We start from the raw sequence: 22251 nt of genomic DNA, 5'->3' as shown, positions 1-22251 counted from the left end.
CCAGGCAGGCACTTGAGCTCCTGCACCCCTGGGGTCAACCCAGGAAGCGCCTGGCCTCAGGCCTACCGAGGCCATTCGGGGAATGAACCAGCGTGTGGAAGACCTGTCCCTCTTTCAATAATTCCTGTGCTGGCGCAGGTGGCTCTTCCGAAATTGCTCCAAAGTGGACAGAGAGGGTCCGCAGCGCCCCTCCAGGGGACGGGCCTGGGAGGACGCCCCGACAGGGCTGGGAAGCAGGTGTCCCCAGAGGTCAGGACGCGGGGGCAAGCACTCTGTGTTCGAACCCTGGAGCCATCGCAGATCCGTTACTGCGGGAGCCAGAGCGAGGGATGGGACGGGCGTGGTGTGGCGGGACAGACGACAGGACAAAATGTCCGTCAGCCCGTGGAAATGAGTCCCACAGCGCCGGCGACGGGGTGGGCAGCGGCGCCTGCGCAGTGCGCGCCCGGAAGACCACAGGCGCGAAGCGGCGCAGGCGCACCTGCGGCGGGATGCCTGGAGGGGCGGGGCTTGCTCGGGGGGCCGGGGAGGGCAGGGCGCCGGGGCCCAGCGCGCAGGCGCATTGCAGAGCCCGAGCGCCCCGACCCTGGCGCACCTGCGCGCAGCGAGACGCCCGCGGGAGGGCGGGGCCTCCGGCGTCCCCTGCGCTCCGGGGATTGTGGGATAGTGGCGGAGAGCGGAGGGCGGCCGAGGCCCCGAGCCGGCGGCCGAGCTGGGAGACCTACGGCTCTGGGGGACAGGGTTCCTTAGAGAAGGGGTGCTCGGCTTCCGTCGGTCGCTGTTTAACAGCGCGGCCCTTTAGGACGGCGGAGGAAGACGCTGTCGTCTCCAGCGGCAGACGGGGCCGGGCGGGCGAAACCGGGGTGACTTCCTCCGTCTGTCTGTGCCGAGGCGCCTGCGCGGGCCTCGCGTCCCAGCCAACCCCCGCCGCCTCGGCCCAGCGCTCCCCCGCCTCGCCCGTGGGCCTCCCCTCGCGGCCTCTCCTCGCCACCCGGCCGGACGCCCGTGGACGCTGACCGCGGACTCGGCGCATCTCGACGGCGGAGGCCGCCCGGCCCGAGGGCGCGTGCGCGCGACCCCGCCGCCGCCCCCGCCCCCACAGCCCGCGCCCCGCAGCAGGGGCCGGAGCCGCCGGCGGCGGGGCGGGGGGGGCGCCCCGATGAGCCCCGAGTGTGAGGAGCCGCCGCCCCCCCGCGCAGGTGAGCGCCCCGGCTCGGCCTCCCCGGGCCCCTCAGCCCCCGCCGCCCCGAGCTCTCCCTGGCTGCCTCCCGTGCCGGCCTCTCGCGGTCCCCGTAAGTCTCCACCAGCCTGTCAGTGCTGTCATCCCTCGTTCCCGCAAGTCTGTCCTCAGCGCCCCCTAATGTCTGCGCTTAGCGCCCCACCAAGCCTCTCGGCGTCTCCCCTCGCATCCCCCCAGGGCCCCCGGGTCTCCCCTCAGGTCCCCCAGGTGTCTCCGTGTCTCCCCCCAGGTCTCCCCCCAGGTCCCCCAGGTCTTCCCCCAGGTCCCCCAGGTCTCCCCTCAGGTTCCCCAGGTCTCTCAGCGACTCCCCTTGGGTCCCCCAGGTCTCCCCCCAGGTCCCCCAGGTGTCTCCGTGTCTCCCCCCAGGTCCCCCAGGTCTTCCCCCAGGTCCCCCAGGTCTCCCCTCAGGTCTCCCCCCAGGTCTCCCCTCAGGTCCCCCCAGGTCCCCCCAGGTCTCCCCCCAGGTCCCCCAGGTCTTCCCCCAGGTCCCCCCAGGTCTCCCCCCAGGTCCCCCAGGTCTCCCCCCAGGTCCCCCAGGTCTCCCCCCAGGTCCCCCAGGTCTCCCCCCAGGTCCCCCCAGGTCTCCCCCCAGGTCCCCCAGGTCTCCCCTCAGGTCCCCCAGGTCCCCCAGGTCCCCCAGGTCTCCCCTCAGGTCCCCCAGGTCTCCCCCAGGTCCCCCAGGTCTCCCCTCAGGTCCCCCAGGTCTCCCCCCAGGTCCCCCAGGTCTCCCCCCAGGTCCCCCAGGTCCCTCCCTCAGTGCCCCCAGGTCTTTGGGTCAGCCTCCTCAGCCCCCCAAGGCTGCCCCTGGCCCCGCCGGGCTCTGTGACCTCACGTGCCTGCCCCCGCTGCTCTTTGTCCTCTGTTGCCTGTGTCCCTTGTGCCCGGCGGGGTGGCAGGCAGGTGTAGCTGGCCCAGCGTGGCTGGCAGGCGGTGACAGATGGAGAGTGGCAGGAAGGGCCTCGTGGGGAGGAGCAGCACGTGCAGAAATGTGAAGGTGCGTGGTGCACCTGCCTGACGGGCTGGAAGGTTCTGGAAAGGAAGCTGTGCTGTCTGAGGGGTGGCTCTGGCGTGCACGCGGTGGTGCTGCCGGCTCGGTTGGCTCAGGTGCCCGGCTCTTGGGCATGAAGGAGCCCTTGGCTCAGTGTGCGTCCTGGGCAGCCAGCCCGCGACTGGCTCTGGGGTTGGCATCCTGGGGTCGCAGTGGGGGCTGCTCGTGCCTGCAGGTGCTTGGCGCCGGGCTGGCTCTGCGTGCCCGTGTCGCTCTGCCGGCAGGCGTGCTGTCCTGGCCGGGCGCGCTGGGCCCCGTGCGCGGCCTCAGGATCCTGGCATGCCTGGGGGGCTCTCACGGAGGACGGGTGTCACCCCGGGATCCTGGGAATGCTTTGACAGGTTGGTTTGGTCTGCTTGACTGGGCGCCGCCAGCGCCCTGTGGCCGAGCCCCACGCGGGGAGGCCTCCCGTGGGCACCGGCCTTCCTGGCGGCTCTGGCTTCTGCTCGTCTTTCCGGCCCGCGCCCCTCACCCCCTGTGTTCGGACTTCAGCCAGGCGAGCTTAGCAGAGACCCCTTCGGTTCGGGGTAGTGCTGACAGCTCCCCCACGGCTCTGGCCTGGGAGTGGATGGGGTTGCAGAGCTGAGGCGCAGGTGCTGCGGGCAGCGTGCAGAGGACGCCCTGGCAGTCAGGGAGGCCTCCTGGCGGAAGTGTGTGTCAGGGACGCAGGAGGCCAGGGCAGGTGGGGGGAGCGGGCCTGCTCGCCGTCGGGGAGATGAGGTGACTGGGGGACGCATGCGCCAGAATCGCCCAGCACCAGCGTGGGGGGACAGGCTGTCCGTTCCATGCCACACTGTGGTTTTTACTTTTAGTTTTGAATTACTTGAAGGTTAGAGTGACGGGGGTCTTTCATGTTCGCATCGCTGCCTGCGGTAGCCGGGGCTGGGCAGGAGCCAGGAGCTCTGTCTGGATCTCCCACGTGCTTGGGGGGGTCCCGAACATTTGACCCCCCCATGCTGCTCCCAGGTACGGCAGCAGGCAGCAGGCTGGGAAGCAGAGCTGCTGGGGCTTGAGCCCAATTCTGGCATGGGGTGTGGGAGTGCCAAGGGGCAGGGCCCACCGCCACCCGTGTCAGTGTTACAGTCACCGTGTCTGAGCTGTTTCTCAGGTGACAGGAGGAGCGGCCAGCCGCGCAGATTTCTCATTGCTGAGATAAGACTGAACGCAAGCCTTGCTGACCTCTGATTGCCCTGTGCCACCCTGTTCACCCAGCTCTGTTTCTCCCAGGGACTTTGCAAAGCCATTGGTCTTACTATTTCCTTTTTTATTTCTTTTACAATTTACTTACCTGTTTTGAAAGAGTTATAATGAGAAAGGGAGAGACAGGTTGTGCATGCGCAGTGGCCAGGGCTGAGCCAGGGCTGGGCCAGGCGGAAGCCGGGCGCTTCATCCAAGTCTTGCACGTGCGTGTCATGGCCAACACTCTTGGGCTGTCTGCTGCTTTTTCTGGGCCACTAGTGGGGAGCTGGACTGGAAGCGGAGCTGCTGGGACTTGAGCTGGTTTCTGTTGGGACTGGGTGTTGTGGGCAGTGCTCCCCACCCCCCTTAAGCTTGTTCAGTCTGTGTCCTTCATGACGTCAGCGTTCACAGCCGCGGCTCCCTGAACTCTGTTCCGCAAGCCAGAGCTGGTGCCCGGCCTACGTTCTGGGGAGGGGTGGCCCCTGGGGTGGTCTCTGGGCCTCCCTCCTCAGGTGGCAGTAACGCTGCTTACACGTGTCCCCAGAGTTGCCTCGCTGGGTGGCTGTGGCACCTGCTCAGGCCAGCTCTGAAGTGGTGGGGTTGCTGTTACCTGTACCCTGTCCTGGGCGTTGAGTCCCCCACCCCCTGCGCAGAGTAAGCCAGACGCTGACTGGGATGGGGGGCTTACGGGGACGAGGTGGGTCATAGTTCCCCATTGTCTGAACTGCCAGGCCTTGTAAGGAGCAGGGTGCTGGTCCAGCCTGAGGACTGTCCTGGTGTCGGCACCCTCACCTTGAGGTGGCTTTGGTGGTTGTCCCTGGTGGCCTTCCCAAAGGCCTCTGTGCCTTGACCTCCGTTCCCCAGTGCTGGGCCCTGGGCAGGGGAGAAGTGGGCAGATGAAAGGCAGCCCTGCAGCTCTCTGGCAGTGGGCTGTGTTTGCAGGGCGGCGGGAGCTGCAGTGGGAGCTGTGGGTTGGTCCGAAGCTGGGGAAGGAACTGTAGGCTCCTGACAGGGGCACAGGGGAACTGCGACAGAGGCCTGGGGCCCGCCACCCCCAGGACAAACCAGGAACCGGGGCGATGGCCGAGCCAGCAGACGGCGTGCCCAGAGGTGGCTATCGTTGGCAGTGGCTTCCGTTTGTCGTGTTCAGTTTCCTCTTCCTCTGCAGCCAGAGTCAGGGTTTCAAACGGTTCTGAACACCAGTGGTAGTCACTTCCGTTTTCTTGAAGTTGCTGAAGGTTGGAAAGGGTGGGGGTGGCGGGGAGTGTGAGTGATCTGAGGCAGAGCAGCTGAGCCCCGGAGGCCACTGGACTGAGGAACGTATCCCGCTGTTGTCGACAAAGGTGTCACCCTTTGGGGTGTGGCTGTTGTCCACCAGTGGTGCTGGGGACAGACTAGGGGAAGCTCACACCTCTCAGGTCCAGCTGTGCAAGGACCACCTGTGGTTGCCCAGCTCCCAGTAGCCCCTGCCAGATGCGTGCCCGTTTTACAGTCTGCAGGCTGTCACCCAGTAGCAGTGGGAGTAAAACCCACCCTTTCTGCCTACACCTGGGGTTCCCAGTGAGTTCCCTGTAGTCGGAGGGTGGGAGCTGGAGCCTGGGACAGTGTGTCTGCGTTTGCATCCTTACTCTGCACAAAGCCTGCAAAGTGATGCTTGCATGGTTTTGCGCACCAGTCAGTTGCACAACAGTCCTGAGGTTATAGCTGAAGCTGCTGCCCAGGTGAGCTCTGAGCTCCCCTTGTGGACATGGTGTCGTGGAGACGTGACCATGGTGGAGGAAGCCTGTGTCCGTCGTCCCTGTCCCTCCAGCGCTGGCCTGCCACGGGCGCTGCTCCTGTGCGTGGACAGTGGTCATGTGTTCACCACCCAGAGCTTCTCTCAGCTGTTCATTTCAGCACGGGCTTTGGCCGGAAACTGGCAGTCTTGATTATTTTGGCGGTTACCCTTTGAGATTATTCTGGTCCCAGGTACACCCAGATCAGGAAATCCATCCTTGCTGCCACCATCTGTGGGCCGGTGAGTCAGCCTCACTGGGCCTCAGTTCCCTCACCCGTGACGGGGGCTGTCAGGTGGCCAGCCGCATAGCTGAACTCGGGTGGGGAGGGGTGACTTGAGGCCCAGTGTCTGGCACATGTTGGGCTTCACTGTGTAGGGACAGTAAGCTGTGTGTTTCCCCGTGAAGCAGGGGCTTCATCCTCGTCCCGTCCGATCCAGCGCCTGCCAGCCCCACGCCTGCTGTGGGATGACTTCCCTTTACAGCTGCCCTGACAGATGTGACCCAGGGCTCATGAGAACATGGTGGTTCTGTGCTGGGTGCTGGCCATGGGCAGGCAGCGTGCTGGGGGAAGCTTTGGGGTCGTGTGGGAGCGTGGGAGTACTGAGCACAGTGCAGCCACAGGGGGACTGCACATCTGGGGAGTCTCTTGGCCTGACTGGCTGGGGGTGGTCCTCTGACAGAGAGCACTTGTCAGGAGATCCTGAGACGCAGTGCTGTTGCCAAGGTGCATCGGTCATAGCAGGTTCCAGAAATGAAGTGTGGAATGGGTGGGAAGACCAAAGGAGCCAGTGTAGACTTGGGGTGATTTGAGAGCTGTGGGAGGCTGTGTGGGTCTAGGGGTCTGGTCATCATCTCAGCTGGGGCTGCTAGAGGGATGGGCGCTGAGGCTGGCTCGGATTGGGGGAAGCGTTTGTAGTGTACAGTCTTTCCTCTTTTTTTAAGTCTTTAAGATGCTTATTTTTAACTAAGTTGTGATGGAGTTGCCTTCCTTCTGATCGGCTCTCAGGGTGTTTATACCAGCCGGGCGCATGAGAAGGGAACTGGATCAGGAGAGAAGCAGCTGGGGCTCAGAGCAGTGTCCACACGCAGTGTCAGCATTGCAAGTAGCAGCTTAACCCTTTGGGCCCCAACACTAGCTGCTCTAAGGGAAGATGATGACCATGACGATGATGATGATTGGAAAGGCAGTTACAGGGCCTGGTGTGGTAGCCTAGTGGCTAAATCCTTGCCTTGCATGTGCTAGCATCCCATATGAGTGCTGGCTCATGTCCCAGTTTCCCCACTTCCCATCCAGCTCCCTAGCTTCGGCTCGGCTTAGCTCTGGCCATTGCGACCACTTGGAGAGTGAACCAGTGGGCAGAAGATCTTTCTATGTCTCCTTCTCTTTGTATATCTGCCTTTCCAATAATAAATAAACAAGTAAATCTTAAAAGAAAAGCAAGACAGTTACAGAGAGCAAGGCGCCTGTTGCTGCCGCCCGGACGATGTCTGGGGAGAAGCGCAAGGTGCTGCAGCACAGCACCCCAGAGTAGCACTTAGCACAGCACCCCAGAGTAGCACTTAGCACAGCACCCCAGAGTAGCACTTAGCACAGTCCACTGAAGGCCTGTTGGGCACTTTTTTTTTTTAAGATTTATTTATTTTTTTATTACAAGGTAAGATATACAAAGAGGAGGAGAGACAGAGAACAAGATCTTCTGTCCAATGATTCACTCCCCAAGTGATCACAATGGCTGGAGCTGCGCCGATCCGAAGCCAGGATCCTGGAGCCTCTTCTAGGTTTCCCATGCAGGTGCAGGGTCCCAAGGCTTTGGGCTGTCCTCGACTGCTTTCCCAGGCCATAGGCAGGGAGCTGGATGGGAAGCGGGCAACCGGGATTAGAACCAGTACCCATATGGGATCCTGGCGCGTTCAAGGTAAAGACTTTGGCTGTTAGCCCACCATGCCAGACCCTGTACTGGGCACTTCTCAGGCTAAACCAGAGCTGGCTGTGGCCAGGCGCTGCCCAGGCACAGCAGGTGCTGGAGCGGACTAGGTTGGAGTCAGTCGTTGGTTCTGTGAGACCACCCTGTGAAGGGGCGAGGCAGTTGCTGTGAGGAGTCCTTTTGCAGCACTGGCTGTGGGCTGCACTGTTCCGCGGCCCCGCCTGCCAAATGGGGCCAGGGGTGCTTGCCCGGGGATCGGTCCTGAGTCCTGGTCCAGATAATAGCCCTGAAGTGCGAAGATGGGCTTATCACCGTGAAGCACTGGGGTGCACCTGTCCAGGGAGTGTCCCCTGCCCCCACTACAGGCCTGTGGGCCTCAGGACATGTGACTGTGATGGGGCACCCAGGATGTCTTCTCACAGCTCGGAGCTGGGAAGCAGAGGGGAGGAAGGTCACTCCTGATGCCTTGGCTGTGCCTGTCCTGTGGTGAGGCGGGCACATGTTGGCCCATCCTTTGGCTATTGACACTGCCTAGAGGGACAGTGGCTCCGGGGGACCTCAGCCTGTCCAGCCAGGACAAGGCTGGCACTGCCCCGAGAGTGGACAGCCTCCTCCTGGGCCTGTTCCTCCATCTGTAGTTGGCTCTTCCTGGGGACTAGGGCTGCAGGCCTTTGTAGGGGGACAGCTGGTCCTGGAGGGAGTGTCGGACAGAGATGTGGCTGTGTTGGAGGAGGAGTGTCCCCGCCCCAGGCCAGCACTTCTCTGTCTTCAGAGTTCCTCACCGTGACTTGGGGCAGGTGGTCGCAGCTCTGATAGGCACCTTACCGCTAGTGAGTTTGGCCAGTGTCAGCGTAAGGGAAGGTGAGTGTGGCCTTGCCCCATCTGATGGGCTGGTGACAGTGCTGTGCTTGGTGCCTGTTCCCAGGGCATGTGCAGAGTGGGGTCTGCTGTCTGTGGGGCCTCGCAGGGTCTCAGGGTGGTGTTGCCAGCTCTGCTCTGGGTGGAGGAGGTCTGAGCCTGTGCTGGGAGCTCAGTGTTCTTACTCCCTGAAGGCTCTGATCCTGTTCTGGGAGTCCCACCCCCAACTTTTCCTCTTCCTTATCCTAGGCACGGGTGGGGAGAGGATGAGCTGGGTGTGTTTGTGTGGTGTTGTATCCAGGCAACGACCACAGCCTGGAGCGTGTGTGTCCTTCCTCTCTCCCCCTGCCACCACCCTGTACCTCACACGGGGCCTTGGGGTGTTGCCGGGCCAGAAGCAGGCGAGTGCTGGATGTCAGGGCACGTTTCCATCTGGTCAGCACACACAGACCAGAGTGGATCAGACCCCGTCCCCCGGAACCCCTGGGACAGTAGACAGCGGTCCTCATGAGGTTATGTTGTGCTTGGGGTTGGTCTCTCCCGGAGCCTCGTGTGGTTCACACCAAGCACTTCACCAGGCCTGAGCTGAGGGTGGGCCGACAGCAGGTCTTGGATATGAAGTGACCCTTTGGACTGTTGAAGAAGCCACTAGGGGTGGGAGGTGGAGGGGGATGGCCAGGGCCTAGTGCTGAGTGATGTGATGAGCTGGTGGGCATCCTGGGCTGTGAGGTGCGGCTAGAGTCAGGGAGGGGGCTCCCGGGGTGTGTCGTCTGCTCAGTGTGCCCCTGTGTGCAGGGCGCCATGTTTTGGAAGTTTGACCTGCACACGAGCTCGCACCTGGACACGCTGCTGGAGCGGGAGGACCTGAGCCTGCCGGAGCTGCTGGACGAGGAGGACGTGCTGCAGGAGTGCAAGGTGGTCAACCGCAAGCTGCTGGACTTCCTGCTGCAGCCAGCCCACCTGCAGGCCATGGTGGCCTGGGTGACCCAGGAGCCCCCGGCCAGCGGCGAGGAGCGACTGCGCTACAAGTGAGTGCCCTGGTCTCCTGTTGGGGTTTGTTGAAAGAGTTACAGAGATCTCTCTGTCTGCTGGTTTGTGCCCCACATGGCCACAGCAGCCATCTTCCACTACTCTTCCCAGGCCTTCAGCAGGGAGCTGGGTTGGGAGTAGAATAGCTGGAGTCAGGGCCAGTGTCACGTGCAGTGCCTTCACCCTCCGTGTCGCAGTGCCAGCTCCCAGCCACCCTTTTTGTCAGCAGAATTCTCTGGGGAGTTAGCCCGTTCGTGGGAGTAGAGCACTGTTGCTTCTCGGCACAGAGTAAACCTCAGGGTCCCATCAGAACTGACCCAGCTCTGTGTCTGAGCCTTGAGTGCTGGCTGTGGGACAGCCCACAGGGTGTCTGTGTCACTTGACACTCTGAACTGTGAGCCACCCAAGGGCAGTGGCTGTGCCTGCCCCCTTCCGTGTCCGTGGTGCCTGGCCTAATGCGTGCCTCCTGCCTGCTGCCGCTTGGTGGGGCGGAAGTTGTGCCCCAGGAGCTAGCCATGGAGAAGGCAGGCCTAGGCAGGCAGGGCCTTGTCGTGGTGTTGGGACTCTGCCCATCTCTGCTGCGTTCCTGTTGCCTGCACTGTGCAGTGTCTGTGCTGCTCCTGTGTGCCCTGCATCTTCTGTCCTCCAAGTGGACTGAACAGGGACTGTCTGTCAGTTGCTCCTGAGTCATGGAAACCCTGTGGGCCAGAGTGAGCTGCAGCACCCAGGGTCTCCTGCCTGCGGATCCAGGGCCTCTGTCCATCCAGGACTGGGCTGCTACTCAGCGTAGCAGGGACAGTTTTCTTAGCTGCTGACCTGTAGCAGCACCAGGGACCCAGTATTCCAGGGGAGGAGATGTCTGTAGAGTGTCCTGGTGCTGTGGTCTCACCTGGAGCAGACTGTGGTCCCGTGGGCTTTGGGTAGCCAGGTGTGATCGGGCGCCTCATGAGGGGGAGAAGGGGATAGGAGCGTCACCAGGGCTTGGAGAGGCTTGGATGGCGACCAGGATGGGGCCTGGGCGTGAAGCTGTCAGGGGCAGAGGGGTGGGGACTAGGGATTAAGACCACCAGGACAGGCTACCGCTGGACGTGGTTTCGTGCAGGGGTGAGGGTGGCACCTGTGCCACATCTCTGAGCCTGTGTCGTGTGGTGCCCCCCTGCAGGTACCCCAGTGTGGCCTGTGAGATCCTGACCTCAGATGTGCCCCAGATCAATGATGCTCTGGGCGCTGACGAGTCCCTGCTGAACCGGCTCTACGGCTTCCTGCAGAGTGGCAGCAGTCTCAACCCGCTGCTGGCCAGCTTCTTCAGCAAGGTCATGGGCATCCTCATAAACCGCAAGACTGACCAGGTGCTGCCCTCCCCCTACCCGGGTGGGCGCTGTCAGTCGGACCCCGTGTGCTGACGTGGCACCTGTGTCCCCAGCTCGTGTCTTTCCTGCGCAAGAAGGATGACTTTGTGGACCTGCTGCTGCAGCACATTGGCACCTCGGCCATCATGGACCTGCTGCTGCGCCTGCTCACCTGCGTGGAGCGACCCCAGCTGCGGCAGGACGTTGTCAATGTGAGGGGCTGGCGCCGTGGGCGGGGCAGGGGTGAGGAGCGGGAGGAGCCGGGCTGAGCCAGTGCCCTCTCGCCCTCAGTGGCTCAATGAGGAGAAGATTGTCCAGCGGCTGATCGAGCAGATCCACCCATCGAAGGATGACAATGTGAGTGTGGGCCCTCTGTCCTCTCCCTGTCAGGTCGGCTGTCCATACCTCACCTCTGCCTGCAAGTAAAGTCAAGTCATCTTTTGTTGTTGTTATGCATTGAATATTTATTATTAACCTTAAAATCTGGGAGCAGAACTTTCACAATTTTCCCCTCACAACAAAAGATCATGAACAAATCACATCTGAATTATTTTAGCAACACATAGTCTGTGTTCTGAAAGACAGTAACTCCTCATGTTTGTGATTTAACTCTTGCTGAGACTTTCAAAGTGTTTTTCTACATGCACAAGTCATCTTTAAAAAGATTAGCTACAAGATAGATAGATAGAGGTCTTCCTTGCACTGGATCACTCCCCAAGCGGCCATAGCAGCTGGAGCTGAGCCAGTCCGAAGCCAGGAGTCCCTTCTGGGTCTCCCATGCAGGTACAGGGTCCCAAGGCTTTGGGCCATCCTCGACTGCTCTCCCAGGCCACAGGCAGGGAGCTGGATGGGAAGTGGAGCTGCCAGGACATGAACCAGCGCCCATGTGGGATGCTGACACCGTAGACGGCCGCTTTACCCACACTGCCAGCCCCCAGCTCTGCCCTTCTAGGAGGTGAATTAGTGAGAGGGAGCAGGGAGAACCAGGGCTCTCAAGGCTTTCAAGACAAGGGTCGACCACATAGAAGTGTTCTTTCCTGAGCTGGGAGCATGGTGTGTCTTCTCTGAGGAATGGGTCTATTGAGGATCTAGCAGGCCCTCCAGGTGCCCACCACATTCTCATCCTTGGTCTCTCTGCTCTCCTTGAGCTTCCACCCAGCAGTCCCGACATCCTACCCAAAGCTCATGTTCCCCCAGCCTTGGGTCTTGCCTCCCTCAACCCCAGTGCCTGTCAGGGCTTCAGCCCCCCGAAGTCGCTGCAAGTGGTGTGTGCTTGAGCTGGCTGCAATTTGGGAGACCCTCTGGCTTGCAGGCTCCCCTAGGCTGGCCTGTCCCCAGGACGTCTTAGTGGCTGAGCTGCAGGGCTGTGAGCCACGGACTGGACTCTGACTGCCTGCCGGGCAAGATTCTGGACTCTGCTTGTCTTGCCTCTTTCCTTCTGTTCTGGAACAACTGAGATGGAAGGAGCTAGCGGAGGACTCTGCCTTACAGTGCACATACAGTACTGGATGCTGCTGTCACTCCAGGGAGAATCGCTGCTCGCAGTCCCCGAGTTCCCCCCTCGTCTCCCTGCAGCCCCAGGCCCCTGTATTTCTGTGGGCCTCACCTGCCCTGGACCTGCCCTACCAAGGGGTTTCTGTGCTCTCTGGCTGCACAAGGAGACCTGTCTGGCTTGTGTATACCCCAGTGCCTGCTGGGAAGCCTGAGCACCCTTAAATTGTTCACAACGCCCAAGGGCTCCTGAGGGGACTCCCCGCACCAGTCTGTGTAGGGCCAACAGCTCACCGGGACCCTCGGTGTCTCACCCTGTCCAGCAACATTCCAACGCGTCCCAGTCCTTATGCGACATCATCCGCCTGAGCCGGGAGCAGATGATCCAAGGCCAGGATGGGCCCGAGCCAGACCCACTGCTGGCCACCCTGGAGAAGTAGGTTTACAAGAAGACGCCCAGCCTGGGAGGGGGAGCGCTGGGTCCAACCTCCTGTCCTGACCCCACCCTGCCTGGGCCTAGGCAGGAGACGATGGAGCAGCTGCTGAGTAACATGCTAGAGGGTGAGCAGAACCCATCCGTCATCGTCAGCGGGATCCAGGTGCTGCTGACCCTGCTGGAGCCCCGCAGGCCAAGGTGAGGGCCCGGGAGGGAGGCTGCCGTGTCCACTGTGCAGAGCCCTACCACACGCCGCCTCACGTGGCGAGATTGTGGTCCCTTTCGTGGTGGGCAGGATAGGCACACACGTGGACATTGAGGTCAAGCCCACCCGCTTACTCACCCACTCCCCCTGTTCCTGAGGAGCTTGCTGGCTCTTCCCTGTAATATTCCTGCCAACGATGACGCCACAAGTCCTTGCACCCTTCCGGAGTATTCTTGTGCACACACACGGGCGCTCAGCCCTGCAGGGTGTGCACTTCCCTCCGCCCTGTCCTGCTGCAGGCCTGAGTCGGTGACCATGAACAACTTCTTCAGCAGTGTGGATGGGCAGCTGGAGCTCCTGGCCCAGGGGGCCCTAGAGAGTGTCATGTCCAGCATGGGTGTCCTGCACGCCCTGCGTCCACGGCTTGGCCACTTCCACCAGATCCTTCTGGAGCCACCCAAGGTCAGTGCGAAGCGAATTAGGGTCCCAGGGGAGGTGTGAGGGGCTGGGTGCGGCTCCTAGGGAACTGAGCCTGCCTTGTCTCCACCTACAGCTGGAGCCTCTGAGGATGACATGGGGCAGCCTGGCACCCCCGCTGGGCAACACACGGCTGCATGTGGTCAAGCTGCTGGCCAGTGCCCTGAGTGCCAATGACATGGCGCTAACGCAGGAGCTCCTGGCACTGGACGTACCCAGCACTTTGCTGGTGTGTGACAAGGGCTGGGCTGGGCGGGAGGACGGGCTCGGGGCGGGGGCCTTTCTGATGCTGGCCTGTCCTCCCCAGGACCTCTTCTTCCACTATGTCTTCAACAACTTCCTGCACACTCAAGTGGAGATGTGTGTGAGCGCCATGCTGAGCTCAGGGCCCCCTGCCGAAAGCAGCCCCGAGACGCCCCCCTCAAACCCCGTCGTGACGCATGTGAGCCAGGGCCCTGCCCCCCAGAGGCCACCCTACCCCTTTCGCTGGTGCTTCTTGGGTGACATCAGCTGCTGGCAGCATGAGTGCAGGCAGGCAGAAAGTGCCCTGGCCTCACACACTGGAGACAGCAGGGACTGAGGGCTCCTTGTAGAAAACCCAGCTGTGGTGGCAGGTGGAGGGGTGCAGCCCAGCTTCTCATCCCCACTGCCCCACTGACCCACCTTTTTCCCTCCACCCCCCCACAGCTGCTGCAACGCTGCCGCTTGACAGAGCGGATCCTGACCTCCTGGGAGGAGAATGACCGTGTGCAGTACGTGTCTGAGGGCCCGTCTGGGGTTGAAGGAGTGGGTAAAGGGGAGTAGTGAATGGTAGTGGGTCCAGGCTCTGGTGTCCAGCGTGGCCTCTCTGCCCAGGTCTGGAGGCGGCCCTCGGAAAGGCTACATGGGCCACCTGACGCGAGTGGCCAATGCCCTGGTTCAGAACACGGAGAAGGGGCCCAACGCCGAGCAGCTGGGGCAGCTCCTGAAAGGTGAGGGGTCCTGCCTGGGGTCTGCTGGGGTTGGGGGCTGGAGAAGTGCCTTGTTCTTAGCACCTCCCTGTGTGCAGAGCTGCCAGCTGAGCAGCAGGAGCGGTGGGAGACTTTTGTGTCAGGACCCCTGGCAGAGACCAACAAGAGGAACACCGTGGATCTGGTGAGCCAGTGGCCTGATTGCCTCACTGCCTTGGGCTGGGCCCTGGCAGGCCCTGGCAGGCCCTGGCAGGCCCTGAGCGCCTTGTGCCCCTCCCCAGGTGAACACCCACCACCTGCACTCCTCTAGTGATGACGAGGATGACCGGCTCAAGGAGTTCAACTTCCCCGAGGAGGCTGTGCTGCAGCAGGTGGGTCTGGGGGTGGGCCTTGGCCTGCCCAGCTCCCCTCCAGCACCCCCTCCGTCCCCCACAGGGTGTGGGGGTGCCCTGACCTGCCCAGCATCCCCTCCATCCCCTGCAGGGCCTGGGGGTGCCCTGACCTGCTGCCCAGCATCCCCTCCATCCCCTGCAGGCCTTCATGGACTTCCAGATGCAGCGTATGACCTCAGCCTTCATTGATCACTTTGGCTTCAATGACGAGGAGTTTGGGGAGCAAGAAGAGAGTGTAAAGTAGGTGTCCTGCCCAGCCTGCAGCCACACCGTGTGTGTGTGTGTGTGTGTGTGTGTGTGTGTGTGTGTGTGTGTGCGCGCGTGCGTGTGTACAGACATCTGTCCCTCCTTCCTTGCCCAGCCTACATATGGGTTGCCCTGGCTGGGACCTTAGTGTTCGCCTCCTGGTGGAAATCTGCCACTGTTGTCCCCTTCTTTCTGGAGAGGGAGGCCCACAGCGGTCCACCTGCTGTCCACCTGCACCCTGTGTGCAGCTGTCCACCTGCTGTCCACCTGCAGTTCAGCCGTGGGGTCAAGGCCTGGTGTGCATGGCCTGGCTTCTGCAGCAGTCCCCAGGCCTGATTCTGCTTTGCGTTTGTTGGGCAGTGACTTTTTAAGGTTGAATATCTCTCTGTCAGTGTTGGGGGAGGGAATTTCTTCTTAGTTGTCAAGTTTCCTGCCACAAACAATGTGAAAGAAAAGCATGAATCCATGAACGTTTGTGACCTAATTGCATAAGCTGATGCGGAGTGACCATTGGAATCTGGGGAGGTTGGGCAGAGCAGTGGCAGTGGCCAGGTGGGCTCTGGGGTCAGCTAGGTCAGCTCCCATCTTACAGACGTGGGCAGGGTGTTGAGTGTCAGTGCTGTCCAGCCACCCTCGCTGCCTTCCCGTGTTCTGCTGGTGGCAAGTGTGAGGGATCTACAATGTAGCCTGCTTTGACTTCTACTTGAGTTGTCCTTGGATGGACGGACACATCTGTGCAGTGGGACGGATACGTGTCTGACTGTGTGAAGGCTCAAGGGCACTGACCTGGCACGGCCTGCAGCCCCATGGCGTGTCTCACAGGCTGTGATGAAAAATCCTGCAAACAGTTCTTCGTTCTGCATATGGTGAAATGAGATCTGAAGTTAGTGACACGCTGAAGGAAGCCACAGTCTGGTCCCCGTGTGGGACCCAGGCTCAGCTGGGCAGGCCCAGAGCTGGGGCTTCTCAAGTGGCTGGCCATTATTGTCCCCGCCCCTGGGCTGTGGGCAGCCAAGCCCAGAGGGCAGGCTCTGCTCCCAGTGTGTGTCGGGCAGCTCCTCATGTGTCCGGCGCTGTGGGCGTTGATTTTGGGTTACACATGCATTTCAGTAACTGGGGGCATCCCAGGTAGAGCGGGGTGAGCTGTGTGCTGAGTGCGGCAGGCCTCGCCTGGCTGCTCGCTTACCGCACTGACCCTCTGCTGTCCCCTAGTGCACCTTTCGACAAGACTGCCAACATCACCTTCTCCCTCAATGCTGACGATGAGAACGTGAGTGCCACGTGGCCCTGGCTGTGGGCGGGCAGGGCGTGGGGGAGCTGAAAGCAGTGTGCCCAGCATCTGCCCCCGTCTCCACAGCCCAACACCAACCTGCTGGAGATTTGCTACAAGGACCGCATCCAGCAGTTTGATGATGAGGAAGAGGAGGAGGAGGAAGAGGGCCAGGGCGCAGGGGAGTCCGATGGAGAGTACGGGGCCTGGCAGGGTAGCCATGTGGCACGGGGGCCCCGCCTGGGCCAGCCCCCTGGTGTTCGGTGAGTACCGCTGCAGCCATGCAAGTCCCCAGTCAGGTGTGGCCTGATGCAGGTGTGTGTGTGCACCTGCTGGGAAGTAGCAGAGGAGCTGCTTGTGGCTTCTGTGTGCCTCGAGAGCTAGGTGTTCTGAGCTGTTGCCTGGAGCAAGTGCATTCAGAACCCCCCTCTGTCCCTTGGCTCTGGGCCCCTTGGAGGAGCGCACCTCTCTCCCGAAATTCCAGTAGAACTCACCTCTGCAGTGTGCACTGGTTGGGCCTGGAGTCATGGTGGAGAAAGGGGACTCGCGTCGTACTGCTTGCTGCCATCTGCACCGGCTCACGGCCTGCCCCCCAGGACTCCTGGAGAGGAGATTAGGGTGTTTCAGCCTTCTCACTGGTGTGTAACCTGTGCAGACCAGTGTGTCAGAACCCACCATGCGCTGGAACCGGCCACTCCCGGGCCAGCAGCCACCTCCACCCTCAGCACTGATCATTTGTTCTCAGCACTGTCTTCAGGAAGACCCTCCCTCTGACTGGCATGTTTGGGTCTTGCTCATTCTGGCTGCCAGAGCTGGGCGTGCCACCATGAACCTTGCCTTGGTCGACTTGCTGGCCCTTGGGGCAAGTTCAGGTTGTGAACATCTGCCCACGTGTTGGTGCACATGTGGGGTCGCAGCCAGGTCCAACAGCCTGCTTTACCCCAGAGCTGTGTGCTGTTGGCACTTCGAGTGTCATGTCCTGTGTGACGTGAGGTGGCCATGTGAACAGGCTGTCCTGACTGCATGGTGCCCTGGGCAGCGTCCTTTGGCAGATGGGTGAGGGCTTGTCCCTGCCCAGCCACGGTCTGTGTCTCCATTTCACACTGGGGATGATTAGAACGGGAAAATGTGAGTCTTCCACCTTGTTTCTCTTTATACTGTTTGGTTTAAGATTTATTTTGAAAGGAGAGACAGAAATCTTCCATCCAGTGGTTCACTTCTTCTCTAGCTGCATTGGCCAGTACCAGGAGCCTGGAGCTCTGTCCAGGTCTCCCAGTGGTGCAGGTTGCCAAGCACCGAGCGTCCTCTGCTGCTTTCCCAGGCCACAGGCAGGGAGCTGGATGGGAATTGCAGCAGCTGGGACTGAACTGGTGCCCATATGGGATCCTGGCATGTGCAAGGCAGGGACTTCGCCCACTAGGCGACCATGCCAGGCCCTCTGAGAGTTTTTTAAAAAATAACATTTTGCAGCTCATGAATGTGGAATATGTTTCTATTTTAGTTATTCTGTACTGTTTTGAAAAAAAAAAAATGACTGTTAATGTGTTTGAGAGGCCAACAGATTTCCTGTTCGTTGGTCTGCTCTGCAGATGCCCGTGACAGCCAGTGCTGCCAGGCTCATGCCAGGACTTGAGCTCGTTGTGGCTGCCACTTGGGCCGTCACGTGTTGCTTGCCAGGTGTGCCTTTGCAGGAAGCACTCTGACATGATAGATGCTCAGTGGTGTGTTGACAGTAAGGTGTCTGCCTTTCTGTAACTTCTTTCAGTATTCTTTTGTTTATAGAGTACATAAAAAGTTTGCAGGTTTTTTTGATAATTTATTTCCGAATATGCTTCTTTGTGGGGTTGGCATCGTGATACAGTGTGTTAAGCTGCCACTTAAAGGCTCTCTCTGTTGAAGCCCCGGGAAAGCACTGGGTCTTGTCACTCAGCCTCAGCAGTGGACACCTCCCCTCGCTCCCACCTCTCCTGCCTCCACTGATAGAAGCCCAGGCATGCTGTGTGCGCTCTCCGCAGTTCGTCCCTCGGACTTGGAGCAGCTGTGGGTGTGCGGGGACGCAGGTTTGTGCAGCGGCCTCCTGCCCCAGCTGGCTGCACCTGTGTCTGAGGGCTGAACGGGGGTCGCCTGTGACAGGCAAGACTGTTCTTTTTTATTGTTATTTATTTTAAAGATTTATTTTTATTGGAAAGTTAGATATATAGAGAGGAGGAGAGACAGAGAGGAAGATCTTCCGTCCGATGATTCACTCTCCAAGTGAGCGCAACAGCCAGAGCTGAGCTTATCTGAAGTCAGGAACCAGGAGCCAGGAGCTTCCTCCAGGTCTCCCACACAGGTGCAGGGTCCCAAGGCTTTGGGCCGTCCTTGACTGCTCTCCCAGGCCACAGGCAGGGAGCTGGTGGGAAGCGGGGCAGCCGGGATTAGAACTGGTGCCTGTATGGCTACCGAGCTGGGCTCAGGATGATTCCTTTCTTATCTGGATGTTTTGCTTAGGACCTCCAGGGCAGTGTTGGGTCAGAATGACAGGAACATACAGTCTCCTCTTTTTTTTTAAAAGGATTTATTTATTTATTTGAAAGGCGGAGTCACATAGAGGGAGAGGTCTTCCCTCAGCTGGTCCACTCCCCAGATGGCCATATTGGCTGGGGCCGGGCCAGACTGAAGTCAGGATCCTGGGCCGTCTGCCACATTCCCACCTGGGTGCAGGGCCTAGGCACTTGGGCCGTCTGCCGTTACTTTGTCAGGTGTGTTAGCAAGGAGCTGGATGGAAGTGGAGCCGCTAGGACTTGAACTGGTGGCTTAGCTCAGTACTCCACAGCCCTGGCCGTGCGGTGTCAGGAGTACAGTGTCTCGTCCTGCTAGGCACGGGGCGGCCTGAGGCATTTGGCGTCCCTGGGTGGTCAGAGGGTTCTCGGGCTTTACACGTGCGTTAGAGTCCAGCTGGCAGCCACCTTGCTACAGTTTCACCAAGTGGCTGGCTGGACTTCCCTACACTTGGGCCTTCCTGACAGTCCTGAATTGTGTGTGGTCAGCACTCAGCTAGTATTTGGGGCCAGCTGTGTGTGCCAGGCGCTGTTCTTCAGAACTCGGGCTGTGCCCTTCTGGAGCTGTAGCTGGCGGAGGAGGCTGGCTTAAAGCTTCTGTGCAGTTGGTGGTCAGGGAGGCTGGGGAGCCGATGCCCGGCCGTGCTCATTGCCTGCCTTGTGGAAGATGCCAGGGGGCTGCCACAGCGCTGCTGTCACCTCCCTCTTGGGCATCTAGCAGCACTCCCTGCCCCCCTCCCTGTCCCTTTGTCCTCTTGCTCCTCCAGCGGGGGCTGCCCTGGTGCTCCAGGGCTGCCAAGAAGGAGGGGTCCAGCAGTCGCACCGCTGGCTAACCAGATGTTTCTTGGACAGGAGTGGAGGCAGCACAGACAGCGAGGAGGAGGAGGAAGAGGAGGAGGAAGAAGAGAATGACAGCCAGGCTGCCAGAGGAGGGGCTGGACCCCCCTCCCACCCCAGCCCTGACTCTCCACCTCCTGGTGAATTTGGGTAGCCTGTGGGCAGACGCGTGTGGGGACGTCTGCCTGCTGCTGAGCTTACCTTCTGTCTCTCCCACTATCAGGCCCCAGCTGGACGGCCACCTTCGAGCCAGTGCCTACGGATGCCCCAGCCTGTCCCCGAGTGTCCGGGGGGGAGGAGCCGTGTTCTGGGTCCCCAACGCCACAGGGGTCCCTTGATGCACCCCAGGGCCTCCCTGTTCAGAGCCTGGCCATCCCTCCTGCCTGCAATGCCCTGCAGCTCAGGTGGGCACCGTGCAGCCGGTGAAAGGTGGGTGCAGGGTCCCCTCAGGCTTGTGCACTGACCCCAGTATACCCTTGGGTTCTCTCTGCCTCAGGTCTCAGGCCCTCATGACCCCCTCAGCACCTCAGGAAGCCGCAGATGGCAGCCAAGTTGTGGAGCCCTCAGGTGAGAGCCTCTCTGCCCCCATGGGCAGGCTTCAGGGGGCAGCACAGCCTTCCAGGTTCCAGCTGACAGCCTCTCTCCCCCCTCCAGCCCCCTGCCAGGCCTTGGTCAGTGTTGGGGACCTCCAGGATGCCCTCCACAAAACGTGCTCCGCTCCTAGCTCCTTGGACAGGTGACCAGTGTGGGTGTGGGGTGGTGTAGGGAGTGATGGACCTGGGAGAACCCAGTGCCCATTCACTGTCATCTGTCCCAGTGTGGCTCCATGTCACCCAGCCTTGGGCCACTCTCTAGACATGTCTGGGCAGCAGAGGCTGGGCAGGAATGGGAGTTGCCCATGTTGCCCCAGGGCTGTGAGGTTCTCCTGTTGTGCTGCCTGCATCCCCGGGGTCTCTGGGCACACAGAGCAGCCGCCTGCCACTCACAGGTCTCACAAGAGGTTCTGAGGTGGGTTGGTGAGGAGTAAGGTGGTGCTAACAGTGGCCTGTCCCCCACAGTGCAACCAGAGACCCCTCTACCTCTGTCCCAGCCTCCGGGGCCAGCCAGCCCTCCCAGACCACAGACGGGGAGAAGAGCCCAGAGCCTGTGGGGCCTCCCCAAAGCCAGAGGTGAGATCTGAGGCCTCCTGCTGGGGCTGCGGTAAGGGGAGGCAGCAAGTGACCTGCAAACCTTCTCTTCTGACAGTGCCCAGCCCCTCGAGCCTCAGATGCCCAACGGCTCTGCCACAACAGGGCCCACATCCCTGGGATACCCGTGAGTGTGACAGCAACCACAGCCGGGGCCGGGCAGGGGCTGGGTGGCCTGCTGACTCTCACACGACCTTCTCTGTCCCCAGGTAGCTGCCTGGTCTTCTTGGTGGCCAAATCCTCCGTCCTCCACATGGATTCCTGGGTGGGGCAGGCCAGGTCTCAGGATTGGCCACCTGCCTCCATCCCCCCGCCCCACGTTCTCTCTGGTCTCCCGGGAGGCTGGTGCCAGGGAGATGGACCCCCACTTACCCACCCCCATTTGCACTGAGAGAGAAATTACAGAGCTTTGCCTCCTGGAATAAAGATATAGAGAGTCACATAGAGAGAAAGGAGAGAGAGACGTCTATTATATATTATATATATGTATTGAGGGAGGAGGGCAAGAGGAGGCAGGATGCCGCCAGGCCAGCAGCCCCAAGCACAACCTCCACCCCCGGCCAGCCTGGTGGGGGTTGGCACTGGGGGTCCGTCCCACGCTCTGGTGCAGATGCCCACACCCACACCCGGCCTTTGAGCTCAGGTCACCTTGGGGGCAGCTGGTGAGGGTGGGGCATTGGGGCCCGAGGCGGGGGCAGTGCCTTCACCCAGGGACCTGGGCTTGGGGAGCAGGGGCCTCCCCAGCAGCATCCCCAGAGGTTCTGAATCTGTTGGCTGGGCCACCCTGCACCCAAAGGGGGTCTGCAGCCCCGCTGCCAAGTGGCCTTGTCCCACTCCCTCCCCTAGGCTGGCGCGAGTGTGTGTGTGTCTGTGCTGAGCTTCTATTTCATATTGCAAATACAAATAAAGGAAGACAGTTTACGACTCTGCTGGTCAGACCTTGCCTTCTGGGGTGTGTGGTGGGGAGGGCCTGTGCCTCCAGGGAGGTTCACTGCCGTGTGCACCTGGGCCTGGATGCCACCCACGGGCCCCTTTCACATCCCCACCTCCATCCCATCCATGCCTGATCCACGTGTGCCACGTTACCACACTGTCCTCCACAAATGGCCTGGCTGAGGTACTGAGCCTGTAGGGGCTGAGCAGGGGAAGGAGCCTGGGGAAGGGGAAGCAGCCTTGGTTGGGAATAAGTAGGGAGTGGGAGGAGTGGGAGAGGATGGCTAACAGTGGAGGGGCTGGGGTAGTGGGGGGTGGCCGTGCAACAGGGCGCCTGCATGACCAAGGCCAACAGGGTGTCCAGGACCTCGCAGACGGGAGTCTGGACGGTGGATGCGACGCCTGCTCTTGCGTTGCTCTGGGAAACTGGTTTTAGCTACCTCAGCTCCTGGGCGCTGGCGTCACTCACTGCAAACCCCTGCCGTGTCCCCGCCAGCCCGCTGATAGGAGTGGCCAGGAGTTCCCACTCTTCCCTGTGGCCCACCCTGTACCGCTGCTGGTAGAGAATGCAGAGGCAGAGGGGGAGGCCCCTTAGGCAGTAGGTGCGAGAGGGAGCTGCCCACCCTGGCCCTGCCGGGCTGGCCTGAGCAGTGGCAGTTCCTGGGTGCCCACTGTTGCCGACTCCTTGGAATCCTGCCGTTGCTCTCTGCTGATTGGCTGCACATAGACAATGGGAGAGGCACTGCTGTGTCCAGAGGCAGTGGGGTGGAGGGACTCCGGGTCCTTGTGGGTATCTTATCAGCAGGTGGCAGGCAAATCCATCCCCCCGCCAAGGGGGCCATCTCCCTGGGCCCTGTTATCAGGCCCAGAGTCCACAGGAC

General features: G+C 61.1%; 1 protein-coding gene across 2 annotated transcripts; it reads left to right on the top strand.

Annotated features, from left to right (window-relative positions):
* Positions 1-641: 641 nt before the first annotated feature.
* On the top strand, positions 642-21361 carry PPP6R1 (protein phosphatase 6 regulatory subunit 1). 2 transcript variants are annotated; one of them, XM_040978067.1, is made up of 24 exons: positions 642-1199; positions 8824-9056; positions 10220-10406; positions 10481-10618; positions 10698-10763; positions 12221-12333; positions 12418-12531; positions 12838-13000; positions 13092-13244; positions 13323-13457; positions 13703-13767; positions 13871-13986; positions 14064-14149; positions 14247-14336; positions 14500-14597; positions 15816-15873; positions 15961-16136; positions 19266-19390; positions 19474-19654; positions 19747-19817; positions 19905-19986; positions 20309-20419; positions 20496-20564; positions 20647-21361. In XM_040978067.1, exons 2-24 carry the CDS (start codon positions 8830-8832, stop codon positions 20648-20650), a joined length of 2628 nt encoding a protein of 875 aa, XP_040834001.1. In that variant the 5' UTR covers positions 642-1199; positions 8824-8829; the 3' UTR covers positions 20651-21361. The 2 variants fall into 2 exon arrangements, with proteins under 2 accessions (XP_040834001.1, XP_040834002.1); XM_040978068.1 differs by lacking the exon at positions 642-1199 and adding an exon at positions 1231-1292.
* The last annotated feature ends 890 nt before the right edge of the window (positions 21362-22251 follow it).

Source organism: Ochotona curzoniae, unplaced genomic scaffold (genome assembly GCF_017591425.1).
Source record: "Ochotona curzoniae isolate NIBS_2020 unplaced genomic scaffold, NIBS_Ocur_1.0 contig_2861, whole genome shotgun sequence".
Taxonomy (NCBI): Eukaryota; Metazoa; Chordata; class Mammalia; order Lagomorpha; family Ochotonidae; genus Ochotona; species Ochotona curzoniae.
Note: the sequence above shows the minus strand (reverse complement) of the source record. Positions and strands in the feature narration are given on the sequence as shown.

Bases quoted from the DNA above. Each gene is read 5' to 3' on its own strand.
- PPP6R1 (XM_040978067.1), top strand. From the start codon at position 8,830: ATGTTTTGGAAGTTTGACCTGCACACGAGCTCGCACCTGGACACGCTG. The intron at 13,768-13,870 runs GTACGTGTCTGA...CTCTCTGCCCAG, and splicing joins GAGGAGAATGACCGTGTGCA to GTCTGGAGGCGGCCCTCGGA. The intron at 14,150-14,246 runs GTGAGCCAGTGG...GCCCCTCCCCAG, and splicing joins AGAGGAACACCGTGGATCTG to GTGAACACCCACCACCTGCA.